This window comes from Diadema setosum, chromosome 6 (genome assembly GCF_964275005.1).
Source record: "Diadema setosum chromosome 6, eeDiaSeto1, whole genome shotgun sequence".
Classification (NCBI taxonomy): Eukaryota; Metazoa; Echinodermata; class Echinoidea; order Diadematoida; family Diadematidae; genus Diadema; species Diadema setosum.
This window is the reverse complement of record NC_092690.1, coordinates 12824348-12851432: the sequence shown is the minus strand read 5'-3', so window position 1 is coordinate 12851432 and position 27085 is coordinate 12824348. Positions and strand designations below refer to the sequence as shown.

At 39.8% G+C, this 27085-nt stretch overlaps 1 protein-coding gene across 2 annotated transcripts; it reads right to left on the bottom strand.

The window, feature by feature from the left end:
• Nucleotides 1-1251: 1251 nt before the first annotated feature.
• Nucleotides 1252-27085, bottom strand: LOC140229430 (uncharacterized). Of its 2 annotated transcripts, none has more exons than XM_072309678.1 (5): nt 26944-27085; nt 21054-21132; nt 17478-17598; nt 9796-9892; nt 1252-8664 (listed from the first exon to the last, which is right to left on the bottom strand). In XM_072309678.1, the coding sequence occupies exons 1-5, from the start codon at nt 26975-26977 to the stop codon at nt 1712-1714; spliced, it is 7284 nt and encodes a 2427-aa protein (XP_072165779.1). In that variant the 5' UTR covers nt 26978-27085; the 3' UTR covers nt 1252-1711. The 2 variants fall into 2 exon arrangements, with proteins under 2 accessions (XP_072165779.1, XP_072165780.1); XM_072309679.1 differs by having other exon boundaries at nt 17478-17595.

The following is a 27085-nucleotide window of genomic DNA, read 5'->3' as shown; positions in this document are numbered from 1 at the left end:
AAATTAATGAGGTGATCTTACAAACCCACGCACAACACTTACACACAGAGGTCAAGTGGGGTCACACTTTTGGCGTTCACTTGTATTCTGCTAGTGCCTGTTGCACTGGCAGAACATATATGTAATAATCATAACAAATTTTCCCTTTCCATCATGACCTAAACATTGTCACTTCACAATAGAAATGCACTTTCAGAGTTTGTAACTTGATATTTCTTTTACCAACATGTAATTATTGCCAAGAAAATCTACGATACCATGGTAGTTTGGAGATACAGGCAGTGCTCCATGTTTTTTTGTGTACATTCAAATAGAGCTTGCGTTGTTGGCACATTATTATGGATTTTAAATACCGCTGCTGTCATTTGACTTTTTACAGTTATATGCCATAGGGAGAATTAGAATGTGGCGATGACCAGTCAACAATACACATCATTTTGTGCCACAATGACCCCTTCTTTGACAAGGACCCAGGCTACTTTGCCTATCAGGGATACCTCTTAAAAAGGGAGATAAAGAAAGGCATTTTAATGAAATCAATGGATTGAACCGCTGAGGACGGGCTGATTTTGCTACAACACGCATTTGCCATAGACACCTGCCCGAGTATACTCGGGACTTGTCCTCAACAGGTTAAGCAGAGGGGGTAATATTATGACATATGAGTTTTTCTTCCATTTGTCTGTCCTCTGTACAAATGAAATTTGTAAGATCGCAACTGTTGATCTACATTTTTAACAAACATTTCGGAAAAAGGGAACCAGTGGGAATCCAACTTCTCATCTACTGCTTTCCGGGCAGCATCACTACCGCCAGGCTACCATCGAGTCATTGTTGGCATCCAGGGACAGCCTGGTGGTAGCGTTGCTGCCTGAAAAGCAAATGACAGGTTCAATTCCTGTCGGTTCCTTTTTCTTCCGACATGTTTGTCAAAAGTACAGATCAACAGTTGTGATCTCACAAATTTCATTTGTGCAGAGGGAAGACATATTGAAGACAATCTCATACCTCAAAACTGGCATTCTTCACCAACTACTCATATTCATTTACTGAATTATTACTTTCTTGATTTCTCATTTCTGGGGATAAAAAAGTGTGTCTATGCTCAGTCCTTTTTAGTTATGGCACATGAGTAGGGCCATCACCCTCTGTAGATCAGAATACAACTAGATACGATGCCAAGAAATACACTTAAGGAAAAATCAGAAGAAAAGACAAAAACAACACATAAAAGCTTGTGGTTGTTTTGGTTACATTATTAATACTACCAGATACTTATTTATGCTAGTTAAAATCTAAAATAAATAGAAAACAGTTTGGTTTTTTTGTTTTGCTTTCAAACTCTTGTTTTAGTGGAAGAAATATTATTCCTAACAAAGAATAAACACACTATTTGGCAGTTCTGCATGAGGTTTTACCACTCCATAATGATCTCTTGATTCAATGATTTGCATTCCTGGTAACACAAAGAATAAAAAGAACAAAATAAAGATAAAAAGATACTTTGGGTACAACACTAATGCCACAGGGTAAATCTGATCATAATTGAGGTACATGATTCAACAGCATGACTTTCAAAAGCACAAATTTCATACAGGGGATGTGGAAACAGTGGGACAGTCAACACAGTCATCCCCATCGTTACTGGAGTTGCAGATGTACTCAACACATGTATTTCAGATCGTACTTATACCACTGGTACCTGGGCCTCTCAGTACGGTGGCATAGAGTGACTAAACGTAGACCCATGGAAGTGCTGTGGCATTCCCATTGGTGGAGGCACGCCAACTTTAAAGTGTGGCCGCACATCCCCTGTTCGGTTCTGGCCCAGCAAACTGTCCACCCGCATGTTTGCAAAGTGCTGGCCCGCGTGGCGCTGTCCCATGTTTGTCTGTAGCACACTGTCCTCCACCGGTATCGAAGGGTTACTATGGAGATGTACTGTGGGAGGAAGCCCTATGCCATGGTTCAAGGGAGGCGCCTCCGATATGTGACTTGTCCCCGTCATTGACGATGAGTCATTGAATATATTATTGAAATTGAATGAAGATGTCATGCCCGACCCGGTGAGCTGATTGGATTTGCTGATGTTGAAACTTCCCGTAGGCTGGTGATCAAAGACAGGAAAGTTGGTAGACATGCCTACCCCATGCAACCCTCCAGCCCTTGCAGGAGAAAACATAGTGTTGAATGAAGGTGTAATGTCCGTCTCTCTAGACAGGTTGCTCTTTGACTGTGGAGGGCTTTGAAGGATCGCCCCCGGAAAAGGTGGAGAAAAGTATGTCGGCATTTCACTGTGCCGCAGTCTCCGCGAAGGTGAAATCAGGGAAGAGTTACTAGATGATGAAGGCACACTCTCCGACTGACTGCCGCTACTGTGCGGTGTTTGTGAACTGGTTGAAAAGTTTGGCAGGAATGTGGAATGAGTTGATTCTGAACTGGAGACGACAGAGCGCTGCGAAGTGCTCAGCGAGGCCCAAGGAACAGAGTCCTGCAAGAGAGACATTGAAGTACTGCGACTGTTGTCAACCTCGTGTGGATCCCTGTTGAAGATGTCAGATGGATTCTGCGTTCGTTTCTTCGAGCGGTTACCATCGTGGTTTCTGCCACCACTTTGTGAAGTCATATTGGCTCTCTGTGCCTCGACACTGGCTATCGATATGTCTCCTGCTTGACTCTGCGAGTTCACATTTTGCGACTGGAACTGCACTGCATTGCTTTGTATGTGTTGCTGCTGATTACCATGCATATTTGAGTGCTGCCTTGAATCTAGGTTAGTCTGATGTGCAGTTCTGCGGGCAGCCTGGGCTCCAGGATTAGCCTTCTTTGCCAGGTTCATATGGTGAGCATCACCAGCAGGCCTCTTGACACCCTGCCCTGTGTGTGAACTCTGCAACATTGGTGACTGGGACATCCTCCGGTGCTGCTGCTGCTGCTGCGGAGCCTCAACACTAGGTGGTCCCCTGCTACTTGAATTTGAGTGAGGCATATCATTCATTTGCCCCATGTGGCCACCGTCCTGCATGTTGTAGTTCATAGGGCTCGCCTGCAGGGGACTTGGCTCCATTGAGGCTACACTCGAACGTCCGCTTGGCACCGAGTATGTCTGCGTTTGAGGGGTTTGCCTGTCACTTGGGGTGCGATGTGGTTGATTGCTGGCCTGAAACGGTGCAAGCGTGGAAAAATCCAGATCATCACCTGTGGCAAGACTTGAAGCATCCCCAAATCCCAGATTAACAGAATTGTTCCCTCCACGCTGCATCTGTTGAATTTGTGGAGGAGATGCTAACTCTTGGATCTTGTGAGCATTGCCTCTATTACTCTCCCTAACATCTGTCTGCGTGGGCTCTAAGTTCCACTGGGAGAAAGAAAAACTGTCTTGTGCCAGACTGGAAGTCAAGTTGGAACCATAGTCACCTGACAAAAGGTTGCTGGAATTGGCAGAGTCAGGATGACTCTGTTTTTCCTCAGGCTGAGGTCTCCTGGTCATGGACTGAGTAGGCTGCTCATTCTGCTTGGTCAGAACAGAGCTGCTGGGCGCCGAGTTTCCAAACATGTCCATGTTCACAGTTGAGGCCATTGAGGTTGGAAATGCTGAGCTGCTTGATACAGAGGAGAGGAAATCCAAGCTGTCATCAATGTCCGATTGTCTCAACATCTGACTGGATGTGACGACTTCTGTTCTGTGGGCGATTTTTTTACTCTTGGGCACACTTCTACTCCTCTCAACATTTGCTGCACTGACTGAGGTATTTTGTGCCAGAAGAGCTGCATTGCTTGCTTTGCTAACAGCAGCCTGCACCAATGAATGAACTGATTGTGCACTGCCTGACGATACTTCATACATCGGAGGACGATGCATGCCTCCAGCATTTGATCTGTTTTGGTTTGTGCCGTCATGGAAATTAGGTAAAGTTTGCCTGTTGGTAGACATCACGACTGAATTTTCTGGTCTTTGTGACTGACCCTGGGAGGGTTGATGTTTCAATGTAGCGGACGCTGCAGATGACAAGGGTAGGTTGGGAGCCATACTTGATGGGTTCCACAGCGGAAGATTATGGCCATCTGAGGAGGGCATTGGCCCTCTCGAAGGATATGGGGGTGGATTATTTTTCTTCTCTCCTCCAGCTTGTCTGTCATTGCCAGCTGATGTCCTTGCCGTAAATTTCTTTGAGGAGCTCTGTGAGATACTTTGTACACTGAAGGGGTTAGCATTACTTGTATGCTGACCCATCTGTTGCCTTCCTGCACCCATCATCTCCTTGCCATCCCGATTGTTTGATTTCTCATCCGGTGACTCGGCAAGCCAAGGAAACTTATGCACGAGAGCTTTATCTAGTTCAATTCTGCCAACACTGTCCAAATCCTCCCTCTCTTCGACAACACCTGCACTCTTCTTGGGATCCCCCTGTACCTTTCCTTTTTGCTTCTTTTTGTTGCTCTTGCTTCCCTTTTGTTTCACTGGTATTTGTGCATGCTGAGTCACATCAGCCCTGTCTCCTGCCTGCTGTAGCTGCTCTGGGACTAAGCGGAATGTTTCCGTTGGAAGCTGATTTTCCTCCTGTTGCTCTTCTTCCATCTGCTGTTGCGGCGGCTGCTGCATTTGCGGTGGCTGAGAATGTCTTTGGAGCTCCCCCTCTTGCTCCTTTGCTTTGCTGCCTTCCTCTGAAATGTCAGCTGTCAGAGTGCGGTGCAAAGTCATTGTGGAGAATGTTTTCACTGGGATCTCACGCACCTGTGATTTCCGGTGGGGATTCTGCTCAGTCTGTCTACGTCTCTGTTGTTGGTTGTTGACAGCGCTTGCTTGTGAGGATGGAACATCACCTGCCGACCCAGCTGGCTGCAAGCTCGCTGAAGGCGGCGCCCTACTCTTGGGTGGAGGATGGCGATTATAATTTTCTGAACTTCTGCCAGAATCCTCCCTACTTTCTTGTGCCTGGGGAGGAAACAGCTGGTCATTTGATATCCGCTGTGGCTCCACATCTGCATTAGGCAATGCTGTCTCTTGCTGAGCGGCTTGCTCTCTGTAACTTGCAATCAAAGATGTCAGTCGGTTCTGCAGTGAATAGCTTGGTGCTGAAGACACTGGTTTGCTGGAACTACTGAGTGAAGTGTCTTTTGGTGGTTCCATGCTGGAGCCTTGCATGAACGAATTCTGTTCTGCATGGGTAGTTGTTGGGGTGCTAGAGGTAGTCACAGGATAATTTGACAGTGCAATAAAATTGTCCCGATTGCTCTGATTGCTCTCTTTGCTTGGTGTTGATATGCTGGAAATGCCTTGGAACATATCCCCATTTCCAGATGACTGCCCCATTGACCTATTCTCACATAAGGTATTGATGCCAAAGAATGACTCTAATGATGACTGAGGCTTGGATGTACTCGACAGTGGGCTTAAGATATCCCCTGCACTTGACATGCAATCAGTATTACTCTGTGTTGCTGTAGAGCCTTTTGGATCAGACAATGCTGGGAAGCTTTGCAGAATATCTGCCAACTGCTGGTTCTGTAAGTTGGGACCCCTTGGATCTGACTGACTCACTGAATCAAGAAATGACTCTGTTGGGGCCTGACTTAGCCAAGGTTGAGAGAAAGGATTCATTGATGGCTGCGAAGACTTGCTGACACTGCTTGAAGAGAGCGATTGGGATGTACATGTTGAGACGACACTGCTGACTGGAGCACTCATGTTCACACTGGTACAAGTTGTGGTCACAGCAGTGTTGCTGTTGATGGTTGTTACAGTGACTCCAGTGCTGACCGGCGATTGCGACTTAGCTGGCTGAATACCTCTGGCCAACTCTGATGCCTTGGAGTGGTGTGATATCCATCCATGCTGATAGGGACTTGATGCCACTGCAGAGTAAGGATTGGGTGGAGATGATTCCTTTTGGCTGGTTTCTGGAAGTGAAGACATGGAAGCATCCCTAGCTGGGTTTGATGATGGCTCTAGAAGACTACTGATTGATGAAAACGGGGTCAAAAAATTCTGGAAGCCATCAGAAGGAGTTGTCACTGTTTTGGTTTCTGAAGTCAATTTTGCTTCCGAAGACAGTGGCCTTTCAGCGTCTTGGGCCGGAAAAGTAAGTGACATAGTATCACCTGTCTGTGTCGGACTAACACTGACTGATGTATCGGCAGCTGCAGTGGTAGTGACTTCCTGCACTGTGGAACTGCGTGTTGCACCACTATGAGATACGTCCATAGAATTACTGGGAGGTTCTATCTCTTGCTCTTCCTGCTCATCATCAATGTATGTTGGAAGACCACTCACACTCATTGAGTTGCTTAGAATATCTGTATTGTAGCCCAGGCCTCCTAGCCCAAAGAGAGAGTGTCCATTTGTCTCAGCTACCGATGTCACTGTTGCAGAAATACTACTAGACACATCTTTGTGATTTGCTGCTGTGGTGTCTCCAGTCCCAACGGTGAGCAGTGCTTCAGCAGAAAAGTTGTTCAGTGATGAATTTCCGCTTGATGACACTGGCAAGCCCATTGGCCCCGAGGTATCCCCAATATTCTTGGCTTTTTCGCTCTCCTGATTAATGACCTCGTCATTTAGACGTCTACCAATAATGCTCTCCAGTATAGTGTTCATTTCGGCAACATCACCCGACTCTCTTTCCCCATTGTCTGAGCTTGCAGTATCGGGGGCACCCAGTTCAATTTTCTTTCTGTTCTTTTCTTTATCCTTTTCCTTTTTCTTCTTTTCTTTTTCCTTTGATTTTGACTTTTTCTTTTTCTTCTTTTTGTGCTTTCCCTTGCTCGATGATGTATCCATATCATCAGGGAGATCGTAGATATCAATACCAGTATGAGCTGCTGACTGACCACTCATCATACCATTACTATTCTTCATCACTGGTGGATTGAATGAAGGCTCAAGCCTTGAATTTGTGTGGGGATCTTGCAAACCTTGCTGGAGGTCTCCCAGTTGCATTGTAGGTGAGGTGTCAGACACGCTAGAGAAAATGCTTTCAGCTGCCTTGGCAAGGATGTCATTCGTTGCAAACGCCTCGGGGTTTCCTTGCATATTATCTGATTCTGTTGGAACATTCCCCATTGATGTCTCGACAGCCAGAGGAGAAGTCAGATCACTGCCGGTGCTTTGCACTGTGTGGGCAGCTACTTGTGCCGAGGATGAAACTGTGGAAGGAGCTGTTCCTTCAAGGAGCTGCACTTGATTGCTGGTGATCTGGCCACCTTGAAGAGAGTGTGTGGAAGTCTGCACAATTGAAGAGGCAACCGGTTGAGACACAACAGTACTCAGGCTGCTGTTGCCAGACATTACTGTTCCTGACTGGATTGGCCTGTTGGGCATGTTCTGTGAGACTTGAACCCTCAAGGGCTGTTGTCCTTGAATTATGGTGTTCCCTGCAACCGTCTGCTGGACTCCAGAATTCTGCTGCAGGATTACCGGAATGAGTTGGCCGTTCTGCTGGATGTAAACAATATTCTGAGTTACTTGTGGCTTTGGAGCAACCTGTACTGGCATCTGCACATTCATATTCCCTGCGATGACAGCATTCGTTGGCTGCTGCTGCTGAAGAACAATTTGTCCCTGGTTGTTCACGACAAGGGTCCCTTGCTGATTTGCGGACTGCCCAACTGGGAGTCTAACAGTTACAGTGTTTGTGGCAAATGGCTGAATATTTGACTGTGAGGCAATCGGTGAACCAGGTTTTCTTGAATCAGGTTGCAAAGGGCAGAGGTTTTTCACCTTGAGCTGTGCAGGCTGTTTCTTTTTGACTGGCGTCTTCGGCTGAATGGCACTGCCCCGAGAACCGATCACATTGACTCCTTGCTGCGAAGTGAGAATGACCTGCTGCGGCTGATTCACTTGTGGTGCAATCCGAACAGGAACATACTGATTTGGTTGGCCTGGCAGCTGAATAAGCACAGTCTGACCTTGCGACTGGACCGGCTGTTGTACCAATCTCATGCCGCCTGACCCCGACTGCAGGAGCACAGTATTCTGAGTAGCCGGAGTTGTGATTGGGGTGCTGATGACTTGTGTCACAGCAGTGGCATTTGTAGACTCCGCAGTTGTGGTATTGACCTGTGCAACACTGCTCTGGTTGGATGCTTCGTGGGTGCACGTCATGGCAGAATTCGTGACATTTGCTTGATTAGAGGGCTGCAGCACTTTCCCGTCTGAAAACACAGTTTGATTCGACTGACCTTCATTTCCCTGCATAATGGGAGACTGCACATCTGCTTCGGGTTTGTCACTCAAAACACTTGTAACTTGTCCGAAATTGCCAGATCCTGTGGCGATGAGATTTGTCTGCTCTGCGCTAGTCCCAGAATTACTTGTTGTGACAAGTAGCAGCCCTCCTGTGTTAGATCCAGACTGAATCATACCACCATTATTCCCAGCTCTGTTTCCACTGGATATTGTCAACTGATTGGTTGGCATGGCAACAAGATTTGGTGATCCCATTACTGTTGCTGTAGGAGACTGAATGATGATGTTCTGGCTACCTCCAAGGAGCTCATCAGAGGGCGGCTCCACCTTTGCACTTTTCTTCATCTTAGCATTTGCTGCTTTGATGTGGGTCTTGTAGTCGCTGGAACAGTTCATTGAGCGGAAGAACTCCTTGAATTGGTCATTCTCCTTCTTGAGTCTGGTATTCTCCTCCATCAGTCGCTCAATTTCATCAACTGTAAAGCAACCAAACAGCAAAACAAAAATCAAAAGTGAATTTTCAAGAATTACTGGCTGTCACCTAACCTCCAAGATTCTGCTCTATGAGAAATTTGCCTTGGGACACAGTAGTCATCCATTGAGGCTGTGTACAGTGCATAAGAACTGATTTTTCATATCAACTTTGGCATCTACCCTTGACCCTCATCTTTGCTGAAATCTGCCATTTCCTTGAAAGTTTAGCTTTTAAACTGTGTTTTAAAACAATAAACAAAATGTTGAGGGGGGCTTACTTACATAGGTTTAAATGAACAAATCATTTTAAAGGACACATCCTGCAGTCTTTGAAGCAAAGAATATTTTATCAAAGGGTTCTGAATAGCAAACCTATAGTTTTTGAATCCTACATTTAGATGTGTGTTTCATCACATGAAACAAAATGTGATTCATTACATAGTGCCTGCTTCATATCTACCATAAACTTAACACCTTGTAACATATTGAATATGAAATGAATGAGTCACTGCTCTGTTGGAAGAAAGTTGCAAGTCAAAAGCATGTTGACTTGTACTGATTCATAACACCCTAATCATCACTTACATTTCATGTGGCCAAAAGAATATCCTAATACATGTAATATATCTCATAGTAATTTTTCTACTTTATTTCTTTCTTTTTTTTTCAGATTACTTGGGTTTGCCCACATAAAAAAAAAAAAAAAAAACACCTTTCAAACCAAGATTCTGCCAGATAAATCACCTGTCAATCACTCGTAAAGTTCTTATAAATACAATAATTGACCAGGGCTCAACAATGACATTTTTTTCTGGTTGACCGTTCAGGCCACTAAAATCTTCAAATGTGAAACTTTGGGGTGGCCCGAAACAAAATGACAGATACAATTTCATTTTGAATTCTAGCTGCCCAGTCAGGCCACAAGAAGATAACTTTTTTTTTTTTAATTTGGTGGCCCATCATAAATTTCAAATGGCCCCAGACCACTGCTAATGTCGAGCCCTGGACTAACAAGACACTGGAACACATCTTCCCCTAGACAAGCATAGCTTCATGTTTCCGTGTAATGTGCTTTGTCAAATATGTTAGTAACTTTTCTACGTAACTTTATCTCTTTTTGGAAGTTTTCTTACCCTCTGACTCTGGCGCATTCTGGATGATGAGTCTGTTGCATTTTCCTTTCAGCTCAACCACAAGGTCATATGTGTCATCAAGAATCTGGGTCTTGCTCTGCAAAATAAAATTTTAATATCAGAGATGATGATGATGAATCTTTCCAAGTAGGGAAACATTGGATCACATGTCATCTGCAGTGCATTCATCTAGAAAATAAATCACTTTGTGTGAAAATAAAAGCATTTGTGCCATTATCTATAGTCTTGATTCTGCTGAATCAAAAACATGCAAAATTTGGCATGCATGGCAGAGCGTGAAAAATCACTCATGTGAAAATACCTACAGTTACAGTACAAGCATTAAGTGTAGGTAATAAATACCTGTAATTTTTGGAGAACATGAGGTAATGCGTAAATCAAGTTTATCCCACCCCCCCCCCCCCAAAAAAAAAAAAAAATGAAAAGAAATCAAAGTAATGAAACATCAGTAAATGATGACCAAATGTTTGAGCAAGGTTTGATGAAAGCTTGAGCACAAGGCTACGAGAACGTCAATAAGTCATCTGTAAAGGCAAACTATGATCACACTGAAGAAAATACTTTATACTGTATGGCTCAGCTATATTATCAAAGATATGAAACTCTCCTGAGGCAAAAGAAGTTCATTCCTCCAAATTAAAAAAAAAAATGCACTGGAAGTCTTCTTTACAAGAGAGAATAATGATGCCACATATAATGCATGATGACTCTATTGTTACTGCTCTTGTCTCATTGTTTTGTCTTGAAACTAGGGTGCAACATTACTAAACAGACCTGTCCCAAAATCAGATCTCTTCATTAAAAGTCAGAGTTGACATGCCTACGAAGCTGAATCATTCAAGTATTTCCCAATGATATTATGTAATGGGTACCCTGTTGGTTGCCCCATCACCGCTTTTTGAAGTGTACAGACTACCATATGCCTCAAGTCAGTCCCTGTCAACATAAACTGATTATGGACAGACTGACAGACCGACAGACAGGTGGGCAGACAGACATTGATAACCCAAACACATGATGCACCTGGCAAATCATAGCTGAGGCATTTCAAAAACAGAACAAAACAAACTGTTCTCCCTTCACTATCCTGTCTTCCACTTTCTCTATAATCCTTTGAATTACTACAAGCGCGCAAATGCATTTGTCTCAAGCCAGGAACTCCTACTCATGTTAATTAAATGAAAATAAAAAGGTCTTCGCTATCAAATCTTTTTTCATTTTTTTTTTTCCCCCAGTAAAACATTGGGTCCATTTCTTTTCACCTTGTAAGATAGTAAATGCTTCTGCCTCAAACCATGAACCCCTACTCCTATCAAATGATACATGGCCATCATTCAGCAACCTATACAGATACTGAGTGGTTTCACTCCAACAAGTAGACAAGTATGTGGACAAGTTAGCAACTCATCAATCCTTTTGCACATATCTCTTGACAGTAAATGTAAAGTAAATTGTGGGTACTTTGCACAGGTATGATTCTTTGTAAGACAATGTTTCTGAGCTGCTTAAATTGTGGTTATCTATCAAGTTTCATGATCAGAGTTGCACTCTTCGATACAGGTACACCTGTATCTAGTAACTCATTTTCAGTTCATTTTCAGGTAACACAACATCAAATCAAAATCATGAAAATTAAGACTGGAATAGTTCGCAGTCTGCTGTGAGGTAAATGCAGTCCATGGTTATCACACTTCTGCTTGATGTCCTGTTATTCCCCCGGACATAGGGCATTGAATAATAGTTGTGAGTGGTTTTTAAATATAAATGCATAAGCAACCTGAAATTCTGCATTGAGTGGGCAAATTTTTTACGGACTACACATATGTGTGAGTAGTCTCTCAACTAGGATGTATGCACCCATACGAAAATGAGGCTGTAAATACTGCACTGACCATTTTTCATTTCCAAAAATTTTGTTGAAAAGTCACTATTGTTGAGCTATTAACAAATATCATAGATTTTACAGTGAAATGTTTCAATTTCATGACTATGATTTTAAGCAGACCAGCATAAATTACACTCCTGTTGCAGTGCACACTACCTACAGAGCTACTACTGAAAAGGCAGCTTCCTTGTACTCATATGGTCAGTTTTACGGTAAAGGGTGTAACTTTCAATTTTTAGCCTTTTGGCCCACCCTGAACACATAGATTTACAGATCTCAAAGATTTTTTCCCATGTGAGTCACCTTATGAGTAGCCACCTTGGGTAGCATAATCAGGTCCAGGTATTGATGCGTTTTGTTTTGACAGTCACATATGTACCCTAAAAATGACTATTTTGTTGCTTTGAAATTTATATAACATTTTTGAAATTTTAATAATTTTCTACAGCAACTGCAGAGATCTAATTTTTTATGTTAAAAGCATAGTTGTATGGTCAATTGAAATGACCAAATTAGTTTGGTTTGTATCTGGCCCTTTATTTTAGAATACTATGACTTCAAATTTGAAGCTTCGGAGGCTTCATTTTCCGTTAACAATTGTTTACAAACTTTGATGGACAGTAATGATCAGTGGATGTGTTTTGGTTACTTTCTTTTATGCTGAAAATAGTAAGGTACAGCTAAACTTTAGACTTACATCAAAGTTTACTTGATTCTAGGGCTATTTGAAATTTTGTGATAATTTTATTCCATCAAGTGAAATTTCCGTTAGCAGTTTTGAAGCCTCCGAAACAAAGTGTTTAGTCAAATAATATGAATATAGATAAGAGAAGCGACCTAATCTATATGTCAAAATGTAGGATATGGGGCCCTAACCTAATAGACCAAAAATAGTTAAGATCCGCCAAACTCTCTGAAAATAGGAGACAATACAAATTTTCCGTTAACACGTGAAGCCTCCGAGACGCATGAAGCCTCCGAAACAGCAAAAACGTCTAATTTGAAATTTCTGATAAATTCTTTGAGTGTCTGCCCCAAATTATGCCATGAAATCATCAACAGATATGGACAGACAACAAAAATAATAAAAACATTATGATACTGCAATAATTATTTGAGCTAATACACTTTATAGAGAAAAAGTGGTTTCGGAGGCTTCAAAAGGATGTTAACACTGCATTTTTGTGATTTTCTCTGGACAAAATCAAATTAGATTTATTGTTCACCCACCCAATGATCGCTTATGACATATCTAAAGATATTTAATCACATTCAGTTTTCTGGCTGCTTTGTTTACTCACCAATATAGATTTACTATACGATTCACCTATTTTTCTTAAACAGTGCAGACGTGTCACACATAACTCACCTTTTCATTCAGCAATAAAATATTAGCAGATGAGGATGTTGCCCCACAATTATGTTTAAACAGTGTACATCAACTAAAAAAGACACAATTTACCCATCACTTTCTACATAACATACATGATTTTCATAAAAACATAAGGCATACCAGATTAATTTTCCAGATGTTTCGGAGGCTTCATTTTATGTTAACAGCATGTAAATGGAATCTTTTGATTACAATTTTGTAATTCTAAGTCTATCAAATAACTGTTTGGACTGAATGAGACTTAATGATTCCTCAAGCAAGGTGTAGATAGTTGTTTAAATGTATGAAAAGCATTTATTTTGTAGGTTTCCTTTTGAAACAATGGAACAGGCTAGATATTGTGAGTAATGAAAGTGACTTCCAGCTTGCGTGCATGCCCACATCATGCAACAGTAGTGCAACAAAGCAAGTAGTTATGGATATATCAATGTTCTTAAGTTGGATAACTCATTTTTACTCTTGAGAGAAGTTGAAGTGTTGTGACCATATTTGTATCACTCTTTTGACTGGTTAGACTTTGATAATGAAGACCAAACAATTACTTGATTATTTAGTGTTAAATACACTTTTTTTTTTTTTAAAGAACTGAACGCTATTCCTGTCCTGAAGATTCAAGGATTTTAATAGATGGTTATTCAAGAGGGAAGCATACACTTAACTAAGAAATATATTACTTTTGAATTTAAGGTTGTATCTTTTATGCATGATCCAGAGCAAATGGTGGAAAATACTTTTTGGATTTTTACACTTTCGACTCACTATAATCTGAGTGTAATAGTTTCGAAACACAATCTTTTACATGTCCATTTATAACCCATTGACAAATCCATTCCATTGTTACTCACATGGCATTTGTTTTTGCCATACTAAAATCTTGACTTTTTCAGCTTTCCATTTCTTAACAAGTTCTTTGGCTTTCATTTCCAATATTTATTTGGAGGAAAATAATTAATCAATAAATTTGTGATTGGATTTGAAAATAGCTAACATCTTGCAGATTATCATTTCTGTGAGACCAGTGTGACTTGGATCACAGGGTACTATTTTGGAATTTTGACATTTGATTACTTCATTCAGACAGGTTTTCATATCAATCTGTATGTCACATCTGAGGCATGCAAGGTGCAACACAATCTTGATACTATACCCTATTTTTCATACTTTATCATGCTGGCAGTGACCACTTGACTATTTTTGATTAAACAAAATGTAACTTGTGTTACGAAACATCTCTTCGCACACATGTGTGAGACTCTATGACATGTTTGCGGATGTAGTTCTCAGTGCAGTAAATGGACAGTAATGGTTGGGATAGGATTGTTTATAAATGACATATAGACCTCTACTTATAAATAGCCTGTTGCCATGGGGTACATGTAGTTTACATGGGTGGGTGACGGGAGAAGTTATGTTCATGAAGAACAATATTGAAATGATTGAAATCTTTATAATCTGTTTAGTCCTGGCTTTTCTGGAAAAAGTTACAAGCCCCTAACTATTTTGAAATTCAAAGGGTTAAAACTGTAGTCTGTGGGTTTATAAACTATTTAAAACAAACTTGTGGGTTTCTAAAAAACTTAGATATTTAAACACATTTGCTGCTTTTTAATTTTTTGCTAAAAAGGTTGTCATTTTTAGAAACAGTAAAAGTTCTGTTAGCAATTTCTCAATGTGTACCTTCAAAAACAGGCCTCCTAGTTGTCACAGGAGTCACACAAACTGGAATTTTATAAAATAACTATAAAAAAAAAGCCTTTGAAGAATTAAAAAAAGAAAAGAAAAATAAAGTGATATGAAACAGGGTGACTTGTATACCACAGAAAAAGAAAGTAAAATTCTAACTATCATATATTATAGGGAACTATACATTTGGTCAACATTTTTTTTTTTGTAATTCAAATTCGTACACAGTCATGGGTAGGGTATGTACATTTATCTTTTCAACAGGTGATTCAAAAAGATGACTGGGATCTTGACCATTTCAATTTCTATTGAGCTCCATGATAGTATCACCAATATATTGATTATTCCAACTCCATTTTGATGATGACAGTTTGATGATGACCCTTACATGGAATGGCTGATCGGTGTTAAAGATTGCTGTTCTATGACCATGATCACTGCATTTGATAGCTATAGTAGGGGATATCAGGCATGGTCATATGCAAAAGAATGTTTATAAACCTTTTTTCCCCTTTCTATATTTTACAATGCTATGTTGTAACCTAACCGTCATGCCATCACATAGTCTATTTTCTATCCCTTTCTCATCAACAGTTGAAATTGATTTCACATGTACATATGTATATGTACTATAAAACAATTATGATGGGTGGTTTATGTCAATATACATCCCACAAACTGCACTTATAAAGCAAGCAAACATAATCTTTGCATGAAGTCTATAGCTACAGTTCTAACTCATTGAAAGTAATTCTTACTGCATTATGATGAAAAGTTTGACAAATGCATACAGCTGTTCATGTGTGTAGCCTAATCATGTTCTGCATTGCCAAAGTCATGGATATGCAAATACAGTGTATGTATACAACTGAGCATAAAGATTTAAAATATTTTTCTTTGTCTCTTAACATATGTGTTGGAAAGTCTTTTTTCTGCATACAAATAAATACTATTTTACATGTTACAACATTGTTAGTTATTTGGAAACAATCAGCTGCATTAATGTACTTCATATCACCTTAAAGTGGACCATTTTTGCATGTTAACAGTCATGATGAAGCCTCCGAAACATGCGTTGCTGCTAACTTTAAGCCGCAAAAAAAAAAAAAAAAAAGATGTTCCTAATCAGTGTACTTTTATTGCTACTGTTGCAGTTTCCTTTAGAATCATATTGCCTCATGTAATGTCATAAATTCGAACTGAGCATTGCTCAAAGTGTACACGGTTGGTTATTCACTTTTGTGGAAGCCAATTTCCTTATACTAATAAACTGTACATTTTGTATGAAGGGTAAACATTATGCACTGCCATAAAATGTACATCTGTATACTGTTATTCACATTTTATTGATGCCTTGTTCTTATTCTAGCATGTAGTGATAGTTGCTTACTGTAGTTTTATTATTTTAAGTGAATACAGGACTAGAACTTTGTGTTAGCAGTTTTGAAGCCTCCGAAACACACTAGTTTGTTAACTGAAGCCTCCGAAACTCACAAGTCTGAAAATTTCAACTTTGTCAAAAATAATCAAATTTCTTTGGGATTTGGGTTGATAAATGTTTGTTTTACCAAGAGATAATTTAGGGCTATGTTTAGAGTGGTTCTTGCTTCTAGAACATTCTTTTAACTTAAAAATAGTTTGTCAGGTACCATTTTTACCTTGAAATTTGAAGTTCACATCCAAATAATTGCAAGAGCGAATATCTGTTGGGGGAAAAGTGTTTTGATATTTCAAATATATGTTCACAGCAAATGAAAAGTTGCATTACCTCCACCATTTATCTTCATTTGGTTGCTGTGGGTGACCAAAACATTCTTGTTGTTTTTACCTAAATTTATCTAAAATTCCATAATAGTCACTTCATTTTTCATATTTAGCCTAAGAATTAAGCTCTGGAATGACAAAATATTGAAAATATAGACATTCCTATATAAAATAAAGGCAAAGATAAAAATGGAAACACAACTTTAATTTTTGACCCTTGCCACATCAAAGTTACACCCTTTACTGTAAAACTGACCATATACAGTATGTCCCCCAAAAAATTACAATCCACTTTTCGCATTGATAACACCCAATATGATTAAACCGTCTAAATGCTACTTCAGGGTCTTAAAATATAACATGTAAGTTCTATCTTGCAGAAAACCCCATTCAGTTTGGTTAAGCGGTCACAGAAAAATGTGGACTGTTGTAAAGCATGTCATGAGTCTGATTCTTCCAAGTTTAGCACTTGAATGCTCTTGGAAATGCAAATTAATGTGTGAACACAATAGACAGAACTTGGAGGAAAGAGATTTCTGACATGCTCTACAAAATTTCTCATTTCTCTTTGACCACTGAAGCAAATCGCATGGGGTTTTCTGTAACATGTGGGCAATGAGTTATAGTTTCATACCCTGAAACTGTATTTGGATTGAATCACTATTTTTAAAGGTATCGTTGCGTACGGTACCTTTGTAATTTTTTTTTTCTTTTTTTGGGGGGGGGGGGGGCCTTTCTTGCAGCATGAAATTTTCATGAATTACCACTGGCATTCAATGCATACAGTGTAGACAAGAACTCCTGCATGCATTTTAATTTTGTGAATATTGACTCCTAATGACATCAGCGAAAATTTCACGCATGTGAAAATTTTTGGCTTTACAGTGTTGATTATCATTCCCTGTTAAAGAAGAGATGATGGCCAAGAACACCCACTCGTTTGCTGTCCTTGTCCGGCAGAACCTCCACCAGCTTGTTGATGCACTCGTTGAGGCGGCACTTCCGTCGCTTCTCAATCTCGGCATGATGGGACTTCTTCTTGGCCTTCTCGTCACTGCTGGAGCGAGGTGAAAGGTCAGGGTGGTACATGGTATGTCAACAGTTTAGAAAGATACAAATATTTCAACCCATTGAAGATTAGTCCCAAGTGTGCTATGTCTATGGGAAATGCCTGTTATTGCAAAATCAGCTCGTCCTTAATGGGTTAAGCAAAACAGGACGGTGAAAAACAACAACAACAACAACAACAACTTGGACCAACCTGAGAATGCTTAAGGAACTCAAGCAAACACTGATCAGCTGATATGGGTCTATCATTTTTATTTTCTAAACCACTACAGTGAAACCCCGTTAAAACGAGGTCCGTGGGACCGGCGATATTACCTCGTTATAACCGGTACCTCGTTATAACCGTACGCATCAAAAACAAAGAAAAACATAAGCACGACGTCATAATATACCCAACAATGAAAGTTAAGAACATCCTTTGCGTTGTTATTACACAATTATGGATCATTATTATCGAGAGAATAAAGGGAAATTATCTGTGAATTAGGCGAAAATGTCGGGGTTGAAATAGGTTAATTCTTTATTTTTCTTCCGAAAATCTCTTCGCATAATAGTGCACGTTATGTTCTTGAGAAGTATAGGCCTATATCATGTTAAAATCACATTGTATAAAATGTGTTGTTTACCGTAATTTGCGAGGTATTTTTACGCTGTTGGTATCAAGCGGGAATGCGATAATTTCGTGAATCATTTCGGCTGTATTCTTATACAATGTATGATCGTTGCGCCCGAAAGGATTAAAATGCATTGTTTATTTTCTTCCGAAAATCCCTTCGCGTTTTGTACATCCGTTCTTGAAAAATAAGCAACAGGATTGAATTTAGAAGGTTGCGATCCTTTTTATGCAGATCTGTTCCTCATAGACCATTCTGAAAGAAAGAAAAATCTTCATTGTGAAATGCGTTGTTAAAATTGTGATAATGAACACACCCAGATCTATTCAAATTGTTAAATACGTTTGTTTCTTCTTCTGAACACCGATTAAGTACAAATGTAGCTAAACATGCGTTATTCAACTATTTTTACGCTACTGTCATCCGGCGAGATCGCGATGATTTCAGAGTAACATTCGTGCGTCGTTTAGCGTAACTTGCGGGGTATTTTTACGCTGTTGGTGCCCAGCGGGAATGCGATGATTTCATGAATCATTTCGGCTGTAATCTTATATAATGTATGTTCGTTGCACCCGAAGGGATTAAAGATGCGTTGTTCATTTTCTTCCGAAAATCTCTTCGCGTTTTGTACGTCCATGCTTGAAAAATAAGCGACAGGATTGAATTTAGAAGGTTGTGATCCTTTTTACCCAAATCTGTTACTCGTAGACCATTTTGAAAGAAAGAAAAATCTTCATTGTGAAATGCGTTGTTAAAATTGTGATAATGAACAAACCCAGATCTATTCAAATTGTTAAATACGTTTGTTTCTTCTTCTGAACACCGATTAAGTAGCTAAACATGCGTTATTCAACTATTTTTACGCTACTGTCATCCGGCGAGATCGCAATGATTTCAGAGTAACATTTGTGCGTAGTTTACCGTAACTTGCGAGGTTATTTTACGCTGTTGGTGCCCAGCGGGAATGCGATGATTTCATGAATCATTTCGGCTGTAATCTCATACAATGTATTATCGTTTCGCCCGAAAGGATTAAAGATGCGTTCTTTATCATCTGCCGAAAATCCCTTCGCATTGTATACATCCGTTCTTAAAAAAATTGCGACAGGATTGCATTATTCAACTATTTTTTACGTTACTGTCACCAGGCGAGATCGCGATTTCATTAATTATTTCGGCTATAATCATACACTCGTATTTGCTAACCAGCAAAAGGACTGGAAGTCGGGACTACAAATGGAAAGGATATAATGTTGAGTTGCACACGCATTCCAATTTCCATATTTGCCACGAGTGTCGCTACAGCTGTACATGAAAAGTTTTTGAGTGCGTTATCTTTTTTCCCTTGTTGCGCTGTGGTCTGCAAAACATTACGCACGCGTGTGATCTTGCGTAAAAGAAAATCGAGTGATTATGTTTAATAATTTAGTAGGAACATCGAATGGTATTAATGTGGGTTTTTTTTTTTTGTTTTTTTTTTTTTGCGTGGTTTAGAAGAAAACATGGAAGGAACCGTTCTCTGCAAAACGGGAAAAAGACATGGATAGCGTGAATTCGATTTTCAATGTTTCATTTGTCTCGTGTTTGAAAAGCGGCAAGTCAAGAAATGGTACCTTGTTATATCCGATCAAATTTCTTATGTTTTTCTGTATCATGATGAGCCGAAAATGTCCTCGTTATAACCGGAATCTCATTGTAACTGAACTTGTTATACCCGATTCGTTCTGCCATAGGTTTACACGCAAAGGAAAACGGGACCGACGCGATCACCTCGTCATAAGCGGTTCCTCGTTATAACCGAACTCGTTATAACGGGGTTTCACTGTACTTACAACAATGTATAAAGAATGTATAAAGAAAATAATGGTACTGATAAATTCTTAAAAATCTGGGTGGTTTTTTTTTGCAGGTTCATAAACAAATTATTACTATTCCTTGATCTGTAGATTACATGCACACATGTTACAAATGTCATTTGTGTGGAGAACTTAATTAACGAAAAGGAAAGGATGTGTGAAGCTGATGGAACCAATCACTGATTTATACACAAATATATGTAGAGTGTCAGATAACATAAACCCAAGATTTTCTGAGTGTGTCTCTTCAAAGCAAGCCCCATTTCATCTTTAGTATTTTACCAATGAGTGCACTTTTCAAGCAAAATTTTCATAAATAGTTCATACATGTGATAAGCCCTATCTTGTGTGGTCCACTGTAAAACAGTTGATTCTCTTTTATTCTGTCACATATCTCTAGCAACAAACGATGAAGGAAACTACCCAAATCTATTTTGTTCCATGGCACAAACCGAACATATTGGGAAACTTCAAACAGAACGTGATTCAAATATTCAGTACTGGACCAATGTGGTCATCAAGCACATTAAAAAAAAAGAAAAGAATGGCTGACAATTTGTCCCCCCCCCCCCCCCACACAAATAGACTGACCTTCCCATACTCTAAATTTGGAACTTTTTTTTTCAGCATTTTGTTACCATCAGTGGTAGTCCTTCAAAACTTACTGCTCTGACACGTTCTCTGTCCACATGCAGTGCTTCATTAAGACAAGCCCAGACATGGGAAAGAAACAAAACAAACCATTCACAAAAAAAAAAAAAAAAAAAAAACTCATCATATGGTTTTCACGAGGCCGTACTTTCTTAACAATCCTTGATGGAACTTATACGGCTTCTGCCGTTAGCTGTTGGGTGAGGGTGGGGATGGGGTAGGGGAAAGTGGGACGGGGGATGGAAGGGGGCGATACTGTCCATTTCATACACTAGAATATCTACAAAGTTGAAGTCACTCATCAAGTCTTATCTGCAACCTACCCATCGATGTCTGTTGCCGGGTCAAAGGCCGTATCCAAGAGAGAAGAGTTCACCGTCAGTAGACTACTCGGCACTGAAGCTGAATTGTGAGAGTATAGCATCAAAGGATAAAATTACAATTAGTTGTAAATAGGTGTAGTTAGATAAATGCCCTGACAAATTGCAATCATGAAATTCAAAAATCGAACAAAAAATGGCAGATTGGTGCCATCAGGAGCACACAATTGTTTGCAGTCCATGCAATACATTACTAGAAATAGATCTATTAACCCGTTGAGGATGAGTCCCAAGTATACAGTACTTGGGCATGTGTCTATCTATGGGAAATGTGTGTTGTAGCAAAATCAGTCCGTCCTCATTTTGAAGTGTGCATAAATTTACAACTTCTGTATCAAATATATATCGATGCACTTTGCAAACTTTTGGGTCAAATGAGACATGACACATACAAATTAGTAACTTTTATGTTGTGAGTTTGTACACAATACCCATCATCCCCTTTGGAAACTACAGACACTGTAGCAAAAGTACAATGTATGCTATCACACGTACAATCATAATTCATGTATGGACATGTGAAATGGAAAAAAAAAATGACAGCAACAAATTTTCTCATTTTTTATGATTGAAAGTGGTGCAGACATACAAATTGTATGAAGAGACAACATGGTAACCATGGCTTTGTTTTTCAACATAGATGGGGCTTGGCATTCTAAAGCTTAATTACTCCCTGCATGCTAATCCTGAAACATGCCAAGAGAGATTTTGTTTACTTCATCAGGCCTGCTACAAGTACATGTACCGGTACATGTACATGTATGTACGCTAAATCATGGTTGTTATGTCACTGTTGCAAGAGAAGGGGGGGGGGGGAATCAATGAAGAGCACAGAATAATAATGGTATAATACAAGCACAAAACTTGTTTTGAATATTGTACAGGTAGCATCTTTAATTAACAACACTATGTTCATGATTATTAGGTGTCATTCACTATGTACAGTTTGTAGTAGCTTTGAAACTATCTGTGGTCTAAAACTTATATTTTCAGCTTGAACTTGAGCTTTCTATCTATAACAGGATAAATGTATGGTTTTGTTGTTGTTGTTTGTGGTGACATACTGTACAATGTATGTGGCAATTGTACATAACAACAACACACACACACATCACACATACACACCTGAAAGCAGATGGATATTAAAAACGGAATCATACTGTACTACGGGTCAAATGAACCTGGCATCTTTATGACACTGTGCAGGCCTGCACTATGGCTGCATAATACAGATGTCTGTACAAAATGTAGTCTCTGCAGCACATGTGTATACATGTATGTGTTTTTAACACCTCTACTCAAGAGAAATATTTTCCATGTGCAAACTATTGCCATGGCCTGTGGAAGGGGGGGGGGGGGGTGCACCATACAAAGGAATACATAAGGTGTCACCACTTTGGCCCCCCACATTTTTGGCACTAATTCCAATCAACTGTAGGTGAGTTCCATCACATGTGGATTATCTATCACAGCAAATGTACACTAATTTTGTACAATAGGAAAGATGCAGTATCACAACTGCGGTTCAAAAACAAAACAAGAATACTGTAAAAGTGGATATTTTCATGTGAGTAATTTTTCACGCTCAGCCAGGAATGATGAGCTTTGCACGTTTTTAATTTAGTGGAATCATGAAATCAACTACAAAAACATATCTGGCAAGCAAAAATATTTGGTGCTTTTATTTTCCCATTGGTTTCTGGTTGCGCAATATGTGCAGAAATTTCAATCAATACCGAAAAAAATTCCACTTTTACAGTACTGAGCATGTTCTGGATATTAATACAATGGTCAGATATCTTCAGTCCATGCAGTAAAAAGCCTTCATACCAACTTTATACCCTTAGTACCACTACAGCTGTAGATCTAAATACAAGATGGGAGATCTACAGAAAAAAATCTTGGAATTCAGAATTATCAGGTCTCTATACAGTGTACGTACATTGTACTGCAATACCAAAAGGCAAGCAACATGTAATGTATACAATGTACATCAACAGTTCATTTTTTTTTTTTTTTTAGTTACCTATTGGCAGAGCACTTTCACATTCATATTCAAAGGGGCAGGGAGGTCAGTGATCATAAACCTCACATCTACAAATGGTGTACATGTGTAGCTTCAGTATTGAGTGATAGTTGAAAACTTGCTCATGTCTCAAACGTGTCAGTGTCAACTTTCAACAATCACATCGCTGCATTTCCTAGTTACAACATGTACCACAAAATGCATGCAATGTGCACACTGTACATATTCACAAAAACACTACCGTAGAGTACAATGTACTTTGTAGACAATGCCCATGTACAATGTACATGTACATCATTCATAGTTCCTTTTATGAATTAATCAGCATGACACTTCAACAAGACATTAAGAAATTAGGGGTGTGAAAGTACTTGCAGAAAATTATTTTTAAAAAAAATGTGTGAAGTGCAGCAGGCTGTGATTACTTCAATACATTTGCATTGGCAAAGTCTGAAAAAGGAGGGGTTTTGGGTAGAGTACAAAAGTCTGAAATCAGATTGAACTCTGAATTCTCAAATCCATATACAATTAAACTCGCCTAAGTCGACGTCGCATATGTCGAATAATCGCGTAAGTCGATGATTTTAAAAAGTCCCGATTTTTCCCCATTGACGTACGTGTATTAATTCACTCACAAGTCGAATTTTGTAAGTCGAATACTCGCCTAAGTCGATGAAATTCCATGAACACTTTCACGGAAAAACCATTAAATTCACTGTGCCTAAGTCGAATAAGATTTTATTGTGTAATAAATCACTGTCATTTATTATTCATTATTTATTACTCATCATTATTTTGTTTGTCAGATGAGTTTGAGGTGACCAAAAAAATGATCTAAAATCAAAATTCAAAGCGATCGCATGGGATCGTTTAACTCTCTTCGTATTTAGAGGTCCGCTAGTACAGCCCTGTCAGCTGTCGCACTACGTACGTACAGCGTTCGTACAGTACACATGCGTTCATTTAGATGTACAGTATTGAGCTTGCAGTGTACACGTAGCATGGCATTTGCAGCGCTGTGCAGTGGAGTGGTATAATGGATGAAGCTGCTGAGTTTTCAAAGCGGAAAGTAGGGGGAAAGTTACGGGCACGGGTAAATCAGAATTGCACCTCTACACGCATTTCAAGTCACGGTATGGTAAACTGGAATCAATCACTGCTCAAATATCGTTCATATTCACTTTCCCAAGGTTTAACAAAGGTGTAAAGTAATCGGACCTGTGCCAATACTAATGCACTGTCCATGCAAAGTTAGCCGCGGCCCTGCTGGGCGACCCGTGTTGCGGCACACCGCTCCAGCTCTTGGCTCCAGAGTAGACAACATGTATACATGTACATTAAACATACATGTATGTACCTGTGGTGAAACTGTAAGTCGATTTTTTTCGACTTACGCACAAGTCGAAAATCGCCTAAGTCGATGTGTTCTGCTCAGTCATGAGAAGATCGACTTATGCGAGTTTAACTGTATACTGTACAACTGACATCTATTGTATTTGGTAAACTAAAGGCTCGAAACAATTTTGTGCGTAAATCTAATTTCTTCCAGATTCTATTTTCTACAGACCTACTATTGTATTACATATTGTACATGTTATTGCACTAAAAAATCCACAAGTGTACCAGAGAGTAAAGTCTACACATACATTGTAGATGTCTAGACCTAAAATATCTTGTAGATGTCTAGACCTAAAATATCTTGTAGATGTCTAGACCTAAAATATCTTTTACATGTACATGTAGATTCTACATAAAAGTAGTTGTAGGCCCAACTTATCCGTACACACTATAAAAAAGTCTAGAAAGTGTAGATAACCTAGACAGAATGGGGCCCACAGATGGACATGAAATTTCAGTGTTAGCTACATGTAGTTGTGACATATCAACTGTTTGTAAGGATTTAAATTTCTACCTGAAGACAGATGTGAGTTTTAACTTGCTTTTGTGCCTTTACAAAATCTGGCTATCCAGGCGTTTCAGGGATAAAAGCATTACAATGACACATTGATATAACAAGGTTACACCTATTCTTACATGTCTCGGCTTCTCAACGATGCCATTGCAATCCAACTCCACCATCATTACAAAAATCATTGCCACATAATGGCACAGACAATGCTATAGTATACAGTAGACGCCTACACCAGAGACTCCAACTCTCCCATTTTGGACGGGAGATCTCCCGCCGAAAACCCATTTTTGCAAAATCTCCCGTTCTCCCGCTTGTGATTTAATTTCTCCCGCCCTGGCTCTGTGTCTCCCGTTTGAAAGGATTTCTTACTTATTGCTATTGTATGTTGAAAAGATAAGCCTTAGATAGCACCAGAGAGCATCTAGAACCCTAGGAACTTGGCGCTTCGCACACATCAACTTGGAGTCTCCCATTTGCTAGGGGTTTCAGGCAGGAGAATCTCCAGATCAGAAGGTGCTTTGGGTTGGAGTCTCTGCTACACACGTATCACTCATTTGCTACTCGCTCCTACTCCCCAATAATATTATATTAAAGTGTGCGTGCGCACACAACCATCTGCTGAAATTAGCCAACCAATCTAATGGAAAGCTGGATTCTGGTTAATGCTCCTTGGCCCCATTGTCAGAGATTGTGCATTTAAATGCAATTCAAAATAATCAAAAAGAATCCCCCAAATCGATGCTACTTTGCGTTTACAGGCAAGTCTATTGCTAAAAAGAAAAAGGATTTTTATCTGCATTCGAACAAATGCAATTTTTAAAATTGATAAATGGATCAAGCGCAACAATGTGCATTTCACTCTGATCAAATTAATGCAAAGCTGTAAGCAATACTTGCGTTTTATCGCATGTTGAGTTTCTAACAACAGGCCGGGGTCCAGAAGCATTGTAAAACAGAACTTAGAAGCCAGTGTAGGCCTACTTTGACAATTTTAATCACTTTAATCAGTTTGGTCACATTTGTTGCTGGCCGTTATCAGCAGAACATGTGCCTCCACCCCAGGCTTCACGTTCGCGTACGAACGCATAGCCATAGGCATATGATGCACGAGTAGCGAGCAAATCTTGAAGTGATATTATAAGAACCCATTTCTGTATGCACTCGGCAATGTTCACTGCAATAATTTAATTACCAGTGCTTACAGTATGACCAAGGTTGCATTTCAATGACATTGTTGGAGAGAAACTGAGACGTGAGATATTATGTATACAATGACAGTTCCGAATTTAATTTAGGCTAGATTTCTAGACCTAGGGCCTACATAGGTACTCATACAACTAGGGTCTACTAGCTGACTTAACTGTTTTTGCAAGTGCTGTTATTGTTAAACTTGTTAAGACTTTCTTCTACGTGTTCTAGAATCTAGAGTCTACCATTTAATGTTACATCTGTCTAAGTGCAGCTTAAATACAGTGTCTAGCCTAGTGACAGTGTCACAGTTAAATTTACAGTTAGACTAGATAGAAGTTCCTGTCCACATCAACACTGACTGGACAAACAGTCAAGTCTGCACAAATCAAATGATACAAAAAATAATGGACAGTTCAGCATGAACATCCTAGGCCCAACAGTTACTAATGATTTTCTGCGTGTACAAAATAGTACACCGGCATACATATTGTACAACTGGGGAAAGTGGCGTGTGTATCGGCAGAGGTTTCTCAAAAATTACTTTCGTGTTGAATATGGGTTTCAAATTCAATAGCTTTTGACACTGCGCCAATAGCGCACACTGCGAGCCCAGCAGTTCACCGCCAGAGTTCATGCTATCGATGCTACGTGCGGAACGTATGCAAACGCTTGCAACAGACATGTTACTCAATACGCGAACTTACTTTCAGTATCACCGTTCACGAGATTTTCGGCCATTTTCTTCGTCTTCGTTACAACAACTGTAAGTCACGAAGATGATATGATGAAGCATAGAAGTCAGGCTAAAAGCGCAATTGAAACTCTCATTGTAAGAGTTTAGGAGCC

What these genes read in the sequence shown, in the direction of transcription:
- LOC140229430 (XM_072309678.1), bottom strand. Translation starts at nt 26,977, where the DNA reads ATGGCCGAAAATCTCGTGAACGGTGATACTGAAA. An exon ending in CCGGCAACAGACATCGATGG is followed by an intron (nt 17,599 to 21,053) that starts GTAGGTTGCAGA and finishes ACCTCGCTCCAG; the next exon opens with CAGTGACGAGAAGGCCAAGA. An exon ending in GAATGCGCCAGAGTCAGAGG is followed by an intron (nt 8,665 to 9,795) that starts GTAAGAAAACTT and finishes GTTGCTTTACAG; the next exon opens with TTGATGAAATTGAGCGACTG.